This window comes from Penicillium verhagenii, assembly GCF_028828195.1.
Source record: "Penicillium verhagenii strain IBT 33310 chromosome Unknown utg000002l_segment0_segment0, whole genome shotgun sequence".
Lineage (NCBI taxonomy): Eukaryota > Fungi > Ascomycota > Eurotiomycetes > Eurotiales > Aspergillaceae > Penicillium > Penicillium verhagenii.
In genome coordinates this window covers 1,125,340-1,141,643 of record NW_026643166.1, presented here as the reverse complement: position 1 = coordinate 1,141,643, position 16,304 = coordinate 1,125,340, and the positions used below count along the sequence as shown (strand labels likewise).

General features: G+C 48.7%; 5 protein-coding genes across 5 annotated transcripts; 3 read left to right on the top strand and 2 right to left on the bottom strand.

The window, feature by feature from the left end:
* Positions 1 to 347: 347 nt before the first annotated feature.
* N7466_000416 (phosphatidylinositol 3-kinase VPS34) lies at positions 348 to 3,102 on the top strand (the record flags this gene model as incomplete). The annotated part of the gene is made up of 2 exons (XM_057159814.1): positions 348 to 406; positions 462 to 3,102. The coding sequence occupies 2 exons, from the start codon at positions 348 to 350 to the stop codon at positions 3,100 to 3,102; spliced, it is 2,700 nt and encodes an 899-aa protein (XP_057026062.1).
* A 596-nt stretch (positions 3,103 to 3,698) lies between these two features.
* On the top strand, positions 3,699 to 4,787 carry N7466_000415 (putative GTPase MTG1; the record flags this gene model as incomplete). The annotated part of the gene is made up of 2 exons (XM_057159813.1): positions 3,699 to 3,962; positions 4,029 to 4,787. 2 exons carry the CDS (start codon positions 3,699 to 3,701, stop codon positions 4,785 to 4,787), a joined length of 1,023 nt encoding a protein of 340 aa, XP_057026061.1.
* Positions 4,788 to 4,988: 201 nt separating this feature from the next.
* Positions 4,989 to 5,849, bottom strand: N7466_000414 (pre-mRNA-splicing factor ISY1; the record flags this gene model as incomplete). The annotated part of the gene is made up of 2 exons (XM_057159812.1): positions 4,989 to 5,738; positions 5,847 to 5,849. The coding sequence occupies 2 exons, from the start codon at positions 5,847 to 5,849 to the stop codon at positions 4,989 to 4,991; spliced, it is 753 nt and encodes a 250-aa protein (XP_057026060.1).
* Positions 5,850 to 6,642: 793 nt separating this feature from the next.
* Positions 6,643 to 8,513, top strand: N7466_000413 (uncharacterized protein; the record flags this gene model as incomplete). The annotated part of the gene is made up of 6 exons (XM_057159811.1): positions 6,643 to 6,848; positions 6,902 to 6,999; positions 7,056 to 7,393; positions 7,475 to 7,600; positions 7,694 to 8,026; positions 8,091 to 8,513. The coding sequence occupies 6 exons, from the start codon at positions 6,643 to 6,645 to the stop codon at positions 8,511 to 8,513; spliced, it is 1,524 nt and encodes a 507-aa protein (XP_057026059.1).
* A 358-nt stretch (positions 8,514 to 8,871) lies between these two features.
* On the bottom strand, positions 8,872 to 16,300 carry N7466_000412 (type II myosin; the record flags this gene model as incomplete). Its single annotated transcript, XM_057159810.1, has 5 exons — positions 8,872 to 9,315; positions 9,382 to 15,367; positions 15,424 to 15,608; positions 15,668 to 15,811; positions 15,866 to 16,300. The coding sequence occupies 5 exons, from the start codon at positions 16,298 to 16,300 to the stop codon at positions 8,872 to 8,874; spliced, it is 7,194 nt and encodes a 2,397-aa protein (XP_057026058.1).
* Between the last annotated feature and the right edge of the window lie 4 nt (positions 16,301 to 16,304).

Sequence of the window (16,304 nt, the reverse complement as noted above, 5' to 3'; positions counted from 1 at the left end):
GAGTGCAGCTGCTGGTAATACTAGTAAGTCTTAGCGTCCAAATATAAGCAATATGATTACAGGGTTCCTTATTAAGGATATGCGCGCAATTAATCCTTTCATCCTAACTTTGCCCCAACTCTTGACCTAAAATTAGCCCTGAACCATAACTTTGCTGTTACTAATAACTTACTATCTTTGTTACTAGTTAGTTTGTTGTCAATTGACCAAACGTTCCCCACAATTTTCCTATCACAATCTAAACTACCCTTACCGCCTTGCCTGGCAGAATCTGGAGGTGACCTCCACTACTGTGAGTCTGTGACCCGCTCTGTGTTGTCTTGGAATCTGGAGAATGCCCCACGAGCATGGAGGCATTCACTTTTGCGCTCTCCACACAGGTGGATTTGCCAGTATGCGTCAAAATGTAGGGGTTCCACCTAAGCCCCAGAACAACTCTTATTCAAACTAACAATTCACAGTGGCTCACTAGAAGGCAAACAAAAGCAGATACCGTTCTCCCGTCTGCTTCAGAATCCCGAATTGCGATACCTTGGTTCAGCCCAGAACCCTTGCTCTGATCTTTTTGTGACCTCACAATTATGGTCAGACTCAAAACCACTCGGTGTTCCCCTACAGACCTCATACAAGGCTTTCAAAACCACTCGATCGTGGAACGAATGGCTCCAAATGCCCATGTCCATCAAGGATGCCCCGCTCAATTCCCAATTGGCAATCACGGTCTGGGATTTGTCCCCGCTGGCGGGTGATGGGTCACAAGGCCATGACGTTCCATTTGGCGGAACGACAATATCATTATTCGACCACGAGGGCAAGCTGAAGATGGGCCGGCAGAAGTGCAAGCTTTATCGTCACAAAGCTGCTGATGGTTTCTCGTCAACGACCACTCCATCTGCCCCTCCTCCGAAGCGACGAAAGACCAGCGCTCGTGATGCGCTGGCCCCATCTCTGGAAGAGATAGAATTGGAGCGAATCGAGGTTCTGATTAAAAAGCATGAAATGGGCGAGATAACTCGGATCGACTGGATGGATCAGATGGTCTTCCGTCAATTGGAAAAGCTCAAGCTTCAGGCAGAGGAGGCTGCACGCAAACGAGCTATTCATCTCAAGAATACAAAACTCAAGAGCAAAAATGCTGAAGATGACAGCTCCGACGAGGAAGAATTAGACGACGAAAACTTTGTCATCTATGTGGATTTCCCTCGTTTTGATCATACCATCGTTTGGGCCGATCACCAATACCCTTCAGCGCCGATATCTTCATACCCTCAAACTGTGCCTGCCAATCCGAACTCCACCCTAAAGCCTGTTCCGGAAGTCCGACTCGGTCCGGGGATCGAGGGCGGGGATGGCGCGGGGGTGGTACGAATCTATGACCCAGAAGTTGGACAGACCGGAAACCCATGTGAAGACAAGCACCGGCGCCTGATCCGTAGCCATCGGACTGGTTTCATGGACCGTGAACTAAAGCCCAATCCCAAGAACCGGGATGAACTGAATGTTATTCTGTCATACGAACCAACCCAGGATCTGACTGCCGAGGAGAAAGATCTTGTTTGGAAATTCAGGTATTATCTGACCCGGGAGAAGATAGCTTTGACCAAATTTGTCAAATCCGTCAACTGGCGTGATGACGGCGAAGCTCGGCAAGCGGTAGAGATCCTTCCCAAGTGGACTGAGATCGATGTCGATGATGCTTTGGAACTTCTTGGTCCTACATTCGATAATCCAGCAGTGCGCTCGTATGCTGTTGCGAGGTTACGCAAAGCAGACGACGAGGAGCTTCTTCTCTACCTTCTACAATTGGTACAAGCTTTGAAATATGAGGAACACTCAGAAAACGACGCGGATGAAGCGGCTCATGATTCTTCACTCGCCAACTTCCTGATTACGCGTGCCGCAAATAACTTCAAGCTCGGTAACTACTTGCATTGGTACCTGATGGTTGAGTGTGATGACGCAGGCCCGGGCACGCTTTCTAACCAGCGCCGCCTTTTTGCCCGAGTTGAATATTACTTCATGAGTGAGCTCGAGAAGATCAATGCAGAGCATCGGAAAATTCTCCTACGACAAGGCGAACTCGTTGCTGTGCTCTCAAAGATTGCCAAAGATATCCGCTTTTCTCGGGAAACACGACCTGCAAAAATTGAGCATCTGAAAAAGCTGCTTCGAGATCCTAAAAATGATATTATCAATATCGACCCTCCGTTGCCGCTTCCCCTAGACCCAGATGTCTTGGTGGTTGGCTGTTACCCCGATGAATCCAATGTCTTCAAATCAACTCTATCCCCACTACATATCACGTTCAAGACCGCCGATGGTCGCCGATACCCTCTCCTGTTCAAGGTGGGTGACGATCTTCGTCAAGATCAACTGGTCATCCAAATCATCATTTTGATGGATCGGTTACTCCAAAAGGAAAACCTGGACTTGAAGCTCACACCATACCGGATCCTGGCAACGAGCTCCACAGCAGGTGCTGTTCAGTTTATACCATCAACCTCTCTTTCTGCCGCCTCGGCCAAATACAAATCCATTCTTGCCTATTTGAAGGAGCACAATCCTGATGACAACGAACCTCTCGGGGTTCGCAAGGAGACCATGGATACATACATCAAGTCCTGTGCCGGCTACTGTGTGATCACTTACCTTCTTGGCGTGGGTGACCGACACTTGGAGAACTTGCTCCTGGCCCCAGACGGCCACTTTTTCCACGCTGACTTTGGATTTATCCTCGGCCGAGATCCCAAGCCTTTTGCACCTATGATGAAATTGTGTAAGGAAATGGTTGAGGGTATGGGTGGTACCACCTCGCCACATTATCTACAGTTCAAGCAGTACTGCTTTACTGCGTACACAACCCTGCGCAAATCAGCAAACCTTATTCTTAACCTGTTTAGCCTAATGGTTGATGCCAATATCCCAGACATCCGTGTGGAACCAGACAAGGCTGTATTCAAGGTCAAAGAGCGCTTCCATTTGGAGATGTCTGAAGAGGAGGCTATCCGCCACTTTGAACAGTTGATAGGGGATAGCGTAAACGCTATCTTTGGCGTCGTGATCGATCGTCTGCATGAATTTGTGCAAGGCTGGCGGGCATGATTCTCTGCGATCTCTTCGTATTTTACATTTTACATTTTCTAGCATTGGAACTTGCAGGAGTTGAAGTTATGCATACTATACTACAGAACAGGATACCCAACTGAAATATTTACAACTTTCAAACGTTTCGTTATCAATATAATCTTCCAGATCAAACAAACGACTCATTATTAAAACCTTCAGTATTTTCTCAGGCCCGGCATAAATTGGAATTAAATTGGAATTCGGGTTTGGAGTACTCGGTAGGAAATCGTTCCTGATGTTTGAGATCCAGGACTTTTGCCACACTGTCTGGCAATATTGCCACGCCCTGGCTTGAAATTTGGCAGAACATGCGCACTCTAGAACGCGCACAGATCGATCAGCATTGGTCTATTTTTGTGCCCCCAAAAAATCAGCGTGGAATTAATGATCAGTCAGTCCAATGATATGTTCTCACCGCCTCGTGCTCTGACCGCCTTTCAGTCCGCCCTGATGCAACGGCAATTTTTTGTTTCTGTTGCGACAACTAGCTCGATTGCGATCCTGGAACTTGCTTTTGCGAGTCGAAATGAGAATCTATCTTACTGTTTGACTATAAACTCGCTTCTCAAGCAATGGCGCAGTTTATCCCACGCCCGGCTTTCCCTCATTATGGCGCCATCCCGAGGTCTTACTTCCTAGGACATCACCGGGCTGGATTGACTAAGATGAAGAGCATGCTCTCATTAATTGACTACGTTGTCGAGTGCCGTGACTACCGGGCACCTGTGACATCAATTAACCCAATGTTTGAAGAAGCTTTGGGAAAGATTCGGCGACTGATTGTCTACACAAAAAGAGATCTTGGAGGCGTTCTGCACTCACCAAAGCAGCAATCGGTGAGTTGCATATCATGAGATTATATAGCCTTAAGAATTATCGCAAGCTAACTGATTCCAATCCAGTTAGAAAGAAAAGTCCGGAGCTTCGACCCGACCAGCACAGTGTTCTTCACCGACTCATCCTCCCGTGCAGATCTGAACCGGATCATTAAACACCTCCGCGATGATGCCGCAATGCCTGATAAGCTGACTGGGTGCCGTATAATGGTTGTTGGAATGCCCAACGTCGGCAAATCAACATTAATCAATCACTTGCGGAATCATGGAGTTGGGAAAGCGAAGGCCCTGAAAACTGGTGGTCAGCCTGGAATTACTCGCAAGATCGCCAGCCCCGTCAAGATCATTGAGAGGGAGAGCGGATCACATACATACGTGCTTGATACCCCAGGTGTCTTTATGCCCTACGTGCCGGACGCGGAGAATATGCTTAAGCTGGCTCTTGTCGGGTGTGTGAAGGATTCTGTCATATCGCCCGTGACTCTCGTGGACTATTTATTGTATAAGATCAACTTGCATGATCCGCAGGCGTATCGTCGTTGGTCCGAGCCCACAAACGAGGTCATTCCTTTACTCGAGGGATTTGCCCGTCAGACTGGGTTGCTCATGAAGGGAGGCATACCCAACGTGGATGGTGCTGCTCTACATTTCATATCGAAATGGCGCTCGGGCGATGTCGGGAAATTTATTCTCGACGATCTAGACGCTGAGAAATTGCGTATGGAGGGCCCTGACGAGACCCAGCGCATGAGCATGTCTCAAGCATTGAAGTTCGAGAGGGTGAACCGAAAAAATAAGCCAGATGCTGATACCCCATCTGAATAATGTATTGTACAAATATAACGAAAGAATATTTTGAATATAAAATTTTGAATACGATGTGTATCTTTTGAAACCCGAGTTGACATGAAGCAATAACAATGCTTGAGATGTGAATATTTCGTAAAAGCATCCGTAACGCCGACATGGAAAGAAAGAAAACCACAAAACCCCTTGACGCACATGCAGTACATGCAGCACAGTAGCTCAAGAGATCTTGTCCAGGAGCCGTCTGCGCCGACGGTCAATCAGCTCCTCTTGAACCTCTTCAAGTGAAGGTAGTCGCCATTCAACTCCGTCACCAGCATCACCAGGTAACGGCTCCCACCCATCCTCCGCATCGTCTTCGCCTTGTCCACGCAGATGATCAACAGCCTCCTTCTCCTTCTGCTTCTCATAAGCAAGCAATGTTCCATCTTCCTCATCAAGTCCATAACCGAAGTAATTGGCATCAACCTTCCGGGTAGCAATATCTCCACCCCGACCAGCTGCACTCTCCTCCTCAGAAGGACCCTTCGACCGGCGAGCAGCGTTCTCAAACATCTCCTTCACACCAGGCAACTCCCTAGCGCGACCGAAATATCGATATCCCTTGCCACCACCAGGAATCTCTCGCCCTTCGTCATCATACACGCGACCCGACCCACGCATGTAGTTCGGCCCACCCAAGTTCCGAATCTGCATCTCCCAAGCCCATTTCTCCCGCATAAGCTTATTGATCTCGTCGTTCAGATCGCGGATCTGGAAGTCGCTCAAACTCGGTTCTTGAATGCGTGATACTTTGCGGGAGACCTCTTTTAACACCTGGCCGCGCCAGCGCTCGCAGGTTGGGACCGAGTCGATGCTTGTAATGGCCTTGGGGCGACGGGTTCGGCCAAGGTCAATGATTCCCATGTCCGCTGCTTGTTGCGCCCGGAAGCGGAACAGCATGGACTGCGCTTTTTCTTGGTTGCGAGCCTATTTTCATGGTGAGGGGTGGGCCGTTAGCAAATTCCGCTTTTTACGGTGTAGATTTTGGGGGGTTTGGAGGGTTGGATTTGTTCATAAACGGGGGGTGCCGCTTACCATTTTGAAGGGTTGGACCTGGTCTGCGGCCCAGGTTGTAATGGGTAGAGGCCGTGGGAGGAATCCGGAGTTGAAAAGTGAAGCTTGACAGCTGCGGATGAGGTCAAGCGCTAATATCTATTGCCGCGCTTGGCGCGCGTTTATCACGTGCGCTCTTTGCTATTGAGTCTTGGCGCTGGCATCTGAAGCCTGTCTTTGATCGTTCTTTCCTATTTTTCATGCATCAATGCTAATTCTGAGCATAAACAAGACAAATCCTCCGCCTTGGATAAATTTGGAAAGAGCTTGGGGGTCGCTCTTTCCCTATGCCGGGCTCCTAGCATCAGTCCGTGTCCCCCGTGGATCATCATCATTCATTCGTCATAACACAGCATGCTATCAAGATATAATCGGCTGGTCCAGGAGAGATTAAATTGCGCATTTCAAACAGCTATTTAGTACGCTACACGATAGAGATTTGATCCAATGACAAAACTGGAAACCTCGACAGATTTATCTCCGCAAGTCTCACCACATGTGAAGTCACTTTTTAGACTCCTTGCGGCTTTCTCACCGATGCCCATTTTTACCCATGCTTCGATAGTTCGAACAAAGCTCTACACCTTCCCCGCGTTTACCCCGGACTACGGACAGCTGCCCGTGATATAGTAGAAACAAAGTGCAGGTCATTCATGCACGAGAGGGGGTCCTGACAATGCACAACTATAACTATTCCAAAATGCCCGCTCCCCTTTGGCCTTCGCGAGTGTCTGAGCATTCTTGACGGATGAGTACGTAATTATCATCAATATTGAGTATGGACAACATTGACCAGACTAAACCCGACGTTGAGTCAATCGAGGTGGTGAAGCCCATCGCACTGCAGCAACTTCCTCTGCCAGAGGAGTTGGCATCCTGGGAAAGCAATGACCTGGATAACCTTGAGAAAGGTCTTGTGAGAAAGCTGGATAGCTGCTTGCTACCTGCGGTCATCATTCTCTTTTTGATGAATATACTGGATCGGTCAGTCTACTTTAGAATAACGCACCTGAGCAAGCAGACTAATTTTTTTCCAGGAACAACATTGCAAATGCAAAGATTGTCGGATTGCCCGAGACATTAGGGATCTCAGACACACAATACAACACATGTCTGATGATCTTCTATGTTGGATGTACGTTCTTGAAGTTTCCCCATTTATTCTGAATACAGGCTGACAAGGCTATGTAGACATCCTCACCCAGCTCCCCTCTAATCTGATAATTACCAAGGTGAAACCATCTATCTATATTGGCGTGACCACCGCCGCATGGGGAATTGTCTCCATGTGTCAAGCCTTTACACACAATTTTGCAGGGCTTTTCATGTGCCGCTTTGTCCTTGGACTAGTGGAAGGACCCTTCTTGCCTGGCGTGTTCTTCTTAATGTCATGCTGGTATAAGAGGTCTGAACTTCCGCCTCGAATTGCTCTACTCTATGGTGCGAATATGCTTGCGACTGCATTTGGTGGCTTGATCGCGGCGGGGATTGTCGCTCGCATGCAGGATAAAATGGGCAGACCAGCATGGGTAAGTGAGCTCTGGACTTTGCAGGATCCAAGGATGTGCTTGAGACGTCGCGGCTAATTATCCGGTATTTTCTTCGCCTAGGAATGGTTGTTTATCATAGAAGGCTCTATGACCATTGCAATTGCCCTGATGGTCATTCCCTTTATTCCGGATTACCCGGGTTTTACCAAGAGATGGTGGCTGTCGCGTGAGCACCAGTTGCTAGCAGTAAGTGATAATAAAACACTTCTCTTGCATGGTTTATCTCTTCTAGCCATTTGAGCCAATCTCTGATAACGGACTGACTCTTTGAGCGACTAGGACTGGCGACTGCGTAACGAAAATGCCGGACTCGTCGACGATGATGCCGACTCTATGCTCTGGGGCGTCAAACAAGCCTTCCTCGACCCAAAACTATACATGTTCGTCGTACTACAGATGGCCCTTATAACAGCCCAGTCATTCAACAACTTCTTTCCATCCATTGTCGGTACCCTTGGATACAACGATACCATTACACTCCTGCTCACAGCACCCCCATACGTCTTTGCGTTCTTCTGCTCTCTAGCAATATCATTCCACGCTGCGTACAAACAGGAACGTGGGTACCATATTGCGATTCCGTTGATCTTCGCATTAATCGGAAACTTGATGGTAAGGGCTCAGAACATTGATTGAAGCTGGTTTGTTATCGCACAATTCTAATCGCGACGTTTAGGCTATGTTCGTTCCGAAAAATGGTGCGAGATACTTTAGCATGTTTCTGATGACAGCCGGTGCTTACTCGCCATACAACCTGTGCGTGTCGTGGCTGAGCTCTTCTCTTCCCCGCCCCAAGGCAAAACGTGCGAGTGCATTGGCCGTTGTTAACCTAATGGGAGCGGGTGTTGCGCATTTCTACACCTCCTATATGTTCCCTGATTCTCAGAAGCCGAGATATTATGCTGGCGGGGGAGTTATGAGTGGCGCCTGTGTAGTGTGTGCGCTGATGGCACTTGGTATCAAATGGCATCTGAAGAAGCAGAATATGGAGCTTGAGAAAGCTGAGTTGGAGGAAGGCATACTGGCTGGTTCAGTAATTGCTGGGTCGCGGTATGGGCAAAGGTCAGATGGGGTTGTTTCTTTCCGATATGTGCATTAAGGCTGGTCTGGACCCGAGGTCGATATGCGACGTCTCACCAACGACCTCACTCATGGGGGTGGGAAATTTTGAAATGACCATTGAAGCAGGTAATAATGAAGACTACAAAATGATAAGTCAAGGTCCGATGTTCAGGTATTAATTCAATCTTGTAAGGCTCCTCATAATATGAACAAAAAGCTAAATAGACAACCTGCCAAGAGTACTGCAAGAAGACCGGAGCATGCCTCTCCTAATACACATGTGCGCCAGTGACAAAAAGAAACGCAAAGAAAAATCAAAACAAAAGACCCACGAGTGCAACTCCGTAATCCTTAAACCACATGGTACACATCACATCTCAACTCTCAACCTTTATTCACAGGAAGCCTTTAGTGTTACTAGGCTTTCGCTGGGGCATGTCATTAGACCCATAAGCAGCACTGCCTCGTCGACTACCGACATCGCTCATGGCAGCCATGGGCAAGCGTCCGATGGTGCTGGTTCGTTCAACTCGTAAAGCTTTCCACCCTTCCAATTCCCTTTCTAGGCGCAATGCCTTCTCTCGTTCTTCGCGAAGCTCCCGCTCAGCACGACGTGCCTGCATCTGTGTGTCGGTGTCGGCTTGCTGGAGTTCATCAATGTTGCGTAGAAGTCGCTCGATCTTATCACGACCCTTATTGAGCTCTTCATTCAACTGGCCGTTCATCTTTTCGCGTCGGTCAATCTGTGCCTGCAGGTCCTTGACTGTGCGGTCGACATTGCGAAGAGAACGTTGCTCGGCGCTATTCTTGGTCTCTTGGTCTTCAAGATGAGCCTCCAACTGTAGAAAGATACCTTATTAGCATGAACTTCTCTCAAAAGGGAGCTGGTTTCAATTTTTGCTTACCTCCTTGATTCGCTTGTGCAAGAATCGCACATCTTGGCTGCCAGAAGAGTAGCTCTTGGTCTCAAGGTCAACGCATCGAAGTTGAATCTCCTTCAGCTGCTTCTCCAAGCCAGCCTTATCCTTGAAGAGTTGACTGTTGGTTTCACGCTCGGCAGTGAGCTCCTTTTGCATTTCGGTAGCCAAAGCATCCGCGCGGCGCATCTTGCCAACAGCAGCAGATGAGACATCCTCTTGTTGCGCAAGTTTGGACTTAAGCTCCAACAGTTCGCGGTCCATGCTGGCTGCGTTTCGCATAGAGGGACTTTCACCCTTGGCGAGGTCTTCCAAACGTTCGCCAGCCTCAGCCAACCGGCCCTCAAGCATCTTCTTGTCCTTCAGAAGGAGATCACGTTCTGCGGTCGTATCCTCAACGGAAGTACGAAGGTTCCGTACCTGGGATAGGAGGGAGACAACCTTCTGTTGAGCTTCGTTATGGGCCTTGCTAGCCTCGTCTCGGGAGGTAGTGATATCCTGCACAACCAACTCCATGCGGGACTTCTCTTTCGACCAGGTTGAGCTGTTAAGAACTTCGTTGTCCCACTTGCTTCGCAGGTCCTCCAATTCTTCTCGCAGTCGACCATTTTCGCCCCGGACGTTCAGTAGACGCTCTCGTTCGATCTCCAGCTCACCATTAATGGTGGAGAATTCCCGTTGATATTTCTGTCTGGTCTGTTCCATAGAAGTTTCCTTGTCTTCAATATCAATGGCGCGTTGGCTTCGGTAGTCTTCGAGCTCATTCTGAAGACGTTGCTTGGCTTGCAAAGCGCCCTGAAGCTCGGCAGCCTGGTCCTCCATCCGAGCTTCTAAAGCCTGTGTTTGACGTTGCAAGTCTTCCACAAGATCATCCATTTGTTTCCTCTCGGACATGATCTGAGCGTAGGTCTCTTCAGCCTCTTTGCCTTGCGATTTGGCGAATTGTTCTGCACGGTTGGCCTTGAGGACACTGATTTCCGCCTGTTCAAGCTTACTGAAGTACTCATCAGCTCGGCTCTTGTACAGTATAAGGCTTGATTCAAGATCAGCCGTTCTTGAAGTCTCGGCGTCGAGGCGGATCTGCAAGTCTGAAAATTCTTGCAAGAGTTGGTTCCGGCTCTGAACATCCTGGTCCCGAATGTACTGCATCTCCTGAGTCTCAGAACGGGCATCGCGCAGTTCAACTTCCAAGACGGCCTTGCTTCGCTTCAACTTCTCAAAGTGACCCTTGGCATCCCCAAAGTCAGCCATCGTGTCATTGTGAACCTTGAGCAAGGAGCGGCGAGATTGTTCCTGGGAGTTGATCAGGTCGTATAGCTCTTCGTGTGACTTAGCCTGGACGTCGCGGAGTGATAGTTCCCCGGACCGGATGCTACGCTCCAATGTCGAAAACTTCTTGGCAGAATCATCAAGTTGGTCATGAAGACGTCCATTTTCGCGCTCCAAGAGGTGGACCCGACGGATTGACGGACTGTCGTCCTGCCAAATGTCTTGAGATGGAGTGGACTGGGCAAGCTGGCTCTGAAGATGCTTGTTCTGCATCTCAGTCATTTGGAGCTTGTTCTGGAGCTCCTCAATTTCAGCCGCGGCATCCATCCGGCGTTGGTAGCCCTGGGTATCGACTGTCTTGTCTGATCTGGCAGAGTCATTGACCGCATCGTAGGCATTATAGCGGCGGTTGGGTGTGGTCGGGTTAGACATCCGTTTCATGGCATTCTCGGAGTTCTTGCGGAAGTGTGCGGGTGAGCGAGTGTTGGCTACCTCGTTTTGGTCAATCTCTTCAAGCAAAGCACGCTTTGATGAGGAGTATTTGGCATCCAGGTCCTTCATCTCATCTCCGTGGCGACGACGCATCTCTGCAAGTTGGCTTTCAGCCCTAGCATATTTCTCTTCTGTGACCCGAAGTCTATGCTGTACAGTATCAAGAACTTGCGCCATATCAACTTGTTTAGAGAGATGAGGCTGAACTGCCTCCCATGACTGAGCTGGCTCAGTTGCTTCTGGCTCAAAGACCCGGTGCAAAAGAATAAGTTGGCGATGCAAGTCCTCGACTTCCTTGTTGGCTCTATCCAGAGCACCTTGAGTTTGCCGAGTATTCGCCTGAGCCTGACTTCGCATTTGCCGTTCATTCTCGAGAGTGCGGTTTACCTCGGCTAGTTGAAGATTGGCAGTAGAGGCAGCTTTCTCAGCATTACGGCTTGTCTTGTGTTCGCGGTTAACTTCATGGTTGAGATCCTCCACGTTCAAGGTCAGCTTCTCCTTTTGCTTCTCCAAAGACGTGATGGTCATCTGCAGATCTCCCATCTGGCGACTGATATTCTTGTTATCTTCTTCCAGCTTAGCCTTCTCCTTCTGGAGGGTCTGTAGGCGCAATCGGTTATTATCACTGGCCTTGGATGTGGATCGAGCGATGTCAAGATTCTTCTGCTGAATTTTGGTTAAAAGGGAGCGGTTGTCATTCTCAGAGGCCGTGAGTCGGCCGCGTAGAGTCACAAGTTCTCGTTCCAGACGTTCCTTGTGTTGGTCATGGCGAATACGGAAGTTATCAGATTCCGAAATGGTATGCATCAGCTCTTGAATGCGAGCAGATAGTTGAGAACGCTCTGCATCGACCTCTTCAAGCTGGCGAGCCTTCTCGTCGAGATCGTTGCGCAGACCCATGATATGCTCCTCGGCTTGCTTCTTGATCTTACGTTCGGCTTCGGCGTCCGCATTTAAGCGTGCGCTCTCTGCATCCGTAAATCGGTCGCGAAGCTTGATCAGTTCGGATTGTAAATCCTTGCGAGACGCCTCGGCAGCAACACGAGCCTCGGTAGCACGACGAAGACTATCCTGTTGAATGTACATCTCTTTTTCGATAGTAATCTTCGAATCATTGAGTTCTTCGTACTTTTTGGACAGGTCCTTCAGGTTGTGCTCGGCGAGCATCTGAACATCGTCTCTTGACTGGCGTTCGCGGCTGAGATCTGCTTCGGTTTTGAAAAGCTGATCTTTCAAATCATGGACCTGCTGTTCAAGCAACTTTCTGCTCTGGCCCGCTTCTGCATCTTCAGATCTCTTTTCCTCCAGCAGCTTCTTGACATCTGCAGCTTCACGCTCTAGCTGGGCCTTTTCAGAGCGCATAGCATCTCTTTCTGCCTGGACCTCTCGAAGACGACTTTGCATGCTGTCATGACGGGTCGCAAGGGTTTTCTTCTCCGCCTCGGAGGTTCGCTTATCCTCCTCATACTTCTTCGCGTCATTGCGCAAAATTACCATGTCGCTCTCTTTTCGTCGAAGCATCTCCTCATAGCCAGTGGAGGTCGTCGACAGCTCGGATATTTGCTGGCGAATAGATCTGTTCACATCTAACAACTCCCGAACCTCCTTCTTCGACTTGTCAAGTTCTTTTGAAGTGTTGGCAAGCTTGATATCAAGGTCTTGGTCCGTCTTAAGCAATTTTGCCTCCAGGTCCTGAAGTTTCCGATCCTTCAAACCGAGGTGGCTTTGAAGCATTTTGATTTCCTGATCTAACTCTTGGATTTGAGCGTCTTTGGCGGTGAATTGTGCGTCAGCTTCGGAAAGCTTTCCATTGACCTCCTCTAGTCGAGATTGCAATTGATTTTTCTCTGCCTCAAGTTGTTCGATGATTTGACCCGCTTGCTCAAGCTGTGTAATTCGAAGATCAAGTTCGTCATCGGTTCGCTTCTTTGCATCGACTAGCTCGTCTAGTTGTTCCTCGAGGGACTCCTGGTCGGCGATCGCCTCTGACAGTTTCTCTGCAAGTTCTCCTTCTCGAAGTTGGAGACGCTTGAAAATCTCCTCCTTGTCGAGAGCCAGGGCACGCTCACCCTCCAAAGTCTGCTGGATTTTATGAATCTCCATCTCTGTGCGTCGCCTTTCTTCGTCGAGCTTCTGCCGGTCAAAAATATCTTGAGTCATCTTCGCTTCCAACTCCTTGATCCTGTCATCTCTCTTCTTGACTTCTTTCGCGTTCCGGGTATCGCCAAGAAGAGGCTTCATTGTTGAGAACAGTTGCCACCAAGGACTGCCTTTCAAGTCAAGGTAAGAATGGAAATTTTGTTGGATGATACGAGTTGCCTCCGCTCGATAGAGACGCTTATTCGAGATGCGTCGTTGGATAAATCCTCGGGCTACAGATTGGAAGCGTGACATAATGCTCCGAATGAGTTTATCACGCTTTTCTTCCAAGTCAGCGAGGACACCAGCTCTGAAGAAAACTTTCGTTCGGCCGACGCGATACCATGCCCGATCCATGCCAAGCTTTTCTAGCATTATTTGCGCAGCGGCCTGGCCCTCCAGATAGCCCTTGGGCATGTTCTGGCAAAGCACTTCATAACGCTGGCGGAATTCAGCAAATGGCAGGCGGTTAGGGAAACCAGTGCGGGCAATTCGAATTCCTTCTAGCACACCGTTGCAGCGGAGCTGGTCCAAAACCAATGGAGCGTGAAGCATTTTTGGTCGCTTTTTGTGATTTGGCAGGATGCATCTCACGAAATGTGGGTGAGTAGAGTGGAGTTGGGTCATCAAGCTGGACAGCTGTTCCTTGTGCCTTTGAGCTACTGTTCGGAACAACCCCTTCTTCACCCGGCTTCTTGGATTCTCACTTCCCTCCTCGGGGTCGGCGCAGTCTGAAAATAAGTTTGCAACATGTGGGTGATCAGATGTGGCAAGAAGGCGAGTGATGTTGTCATTCATTGGATCCTTGTTCTTTTCAAGCCAATCATGTGTGCTGTATTCCACCTCGGCCGCATAGTGGGTAAGAACAAAGCCTTGACTGAGGCGAGAAGACCGGTACTTAGGGGTCTTGCGGTCCCAAAGAGAATGCAGCTTCTCAGTAAAAGATTTGTCCGTGGCCTTGGGCATCACACAGTCTTCGTCAAGACAGGAAAAAATGCCAATGGGATTCGTAAGCTCGATCAAATCAATGGTAGGTTGTAAGTCTTTGCCAAAATCAATAAACTGCCACTCAATTTGCTCCCGGGCATATTCCTCTTGCTCAAGAACAAACATGTGATGGTTGAAGAACTGCTGCAGTTTCTCATTGGTGTAATTAATGCAGAGCTGTTCAAAGCTGTTGTTCTCAAAGATTTCGAATCCAGCGATATCAAGTACACCGATAAAGTAATTATCATCAGTCAAAGAGCGCCCTAGTTGCTTGTTAATCCGGGCGACCAGGTCGCCGAATCCACGTTCATAGATACCCTTTGATAAGGCATCCAACGACAAGCGAACCTGTTCAGGTGTTTGGACTTTTTCTACCCACTCGCGACCAGCCTTGACCTTTGGGTGCAGCAGGCCCTTGACGAAAGATTCTGCGGGAATGCCTAGAAGTCGGCATGCCATCTCGACACTAGCATACCCATTGGGCCCAATGGCGGCTTGATCGGCTCGTAGGCTCTCCTTGGCAATGGTCACATTACCCAAGTGGAGGACAGCAGCAATTGTGCGTAAGATACACAGCTGGTCGTCCTCAGAGAAGTTCATGACGTGAAAAGCTTCAATCAAGGAGTTCCATTCATCTTTATCGGATACACCTACAATGGAATCATTGCCGTCCCGAGTGTAGGCAAAATCTTCGATTTCAAGGTCATTCAGGAGCAATTTTTCTCGGGTACTTCTGTCGGCACCCTGCAATAGCTGGTAAAAGATGTGATAGTTGCGTTCGTTGGAGTTGGGCTTCACCACTCGAGACTTCTCGAGCAGATACCAGTCAATCCAAGCACCAGAAATTTGTCCAGATCTCGAAAACTCAATCCGAATGAATTTACCAAAACGTGAAGAATTGTTGTTTCGAACCGTTTGCCCGTTACCGAAGGCTTCCAGAATAGGATTGGCTCGCAAAATTTGCTGAGACAGATTGGATATTTGTTTGGTGCCTGAACGCGCATATGGGGTATCGGAAGTTGCAACTGCTGCAAGGTACTGAATGACCTTCTTTGTGTTTTCGGTCTTTCCGGCTCCAGATTCACCACTATCAAAAATAATCAGCTGATGTTGCTGGGGGATAGAGCCGAAAGCAACACTTACGTGACAAGGATACTTTGGTTCTCGCCTTCTTCCACGAGGTTCCTGAATGCCTCATCCGCCATCGCAAAAATATGAGGACGAGTTTCCTCTCTGCCCCGTCCCTTATACATCTTGATATATTCATTCGTGTAAATGGGCAACGGGCAGTAAGGATTGATGGTAACCAAGAAAAGACCAGAATATGTCTGTTTTCACGGCATAGTCAGTAGAAGTAGTCACACAAGATATTGGAAAGTAAACTGACGTAGATCAGATCTGATTGGTATCTCATGTGAAGGTTGTGGACCACCGAGGCCTCGTTCAAATGTGTCAGCTCCGCCATATCATCCGCCTTGTCGAACTTAGCGGGGTTGACTTTGTCCACTTGGTCTGCATCGACTTCTCGTTGCTGCGCGAATTGTTAAATCCTCAATTTGATCATTGTGTAGATGATATTTCTTACCTCGCCATCGTCACTTTGCACAAGTAGTCGGTCTCCCTCCAGTTCTTCCAAGACTAAACCACGAACGAATGCCTTCTGTGGATCGCGCAACCAAACATATTTGTTTCCTGAGAAGTCGTTCTCTCCTTCCAGTCCTCGTATTTGATCTGCTCCCCGTCGCATCTCCTCGGATTTAATAAAACTCGGGGCAAATGTCCCCGACGCTACATTATTGCGCGAATTTGATCGTTCCCGGTTTATGGAGGCTGAAGACAAGGTCGGCGATAACTGCGAGACAGAGGAATTGCGAAGATGTCCTTTACCAATCTCTAGCCCATTTGAAGATGAGATAATAGCTGATTTAGGGCGCGGTTGTGATTGGGGGGCTGGTGAAGGAGAAGATCGCGCGAACACACTCGCCCGCTTTGGGGAGTTGTTCAGCTGAGAGGGAAGCATATCG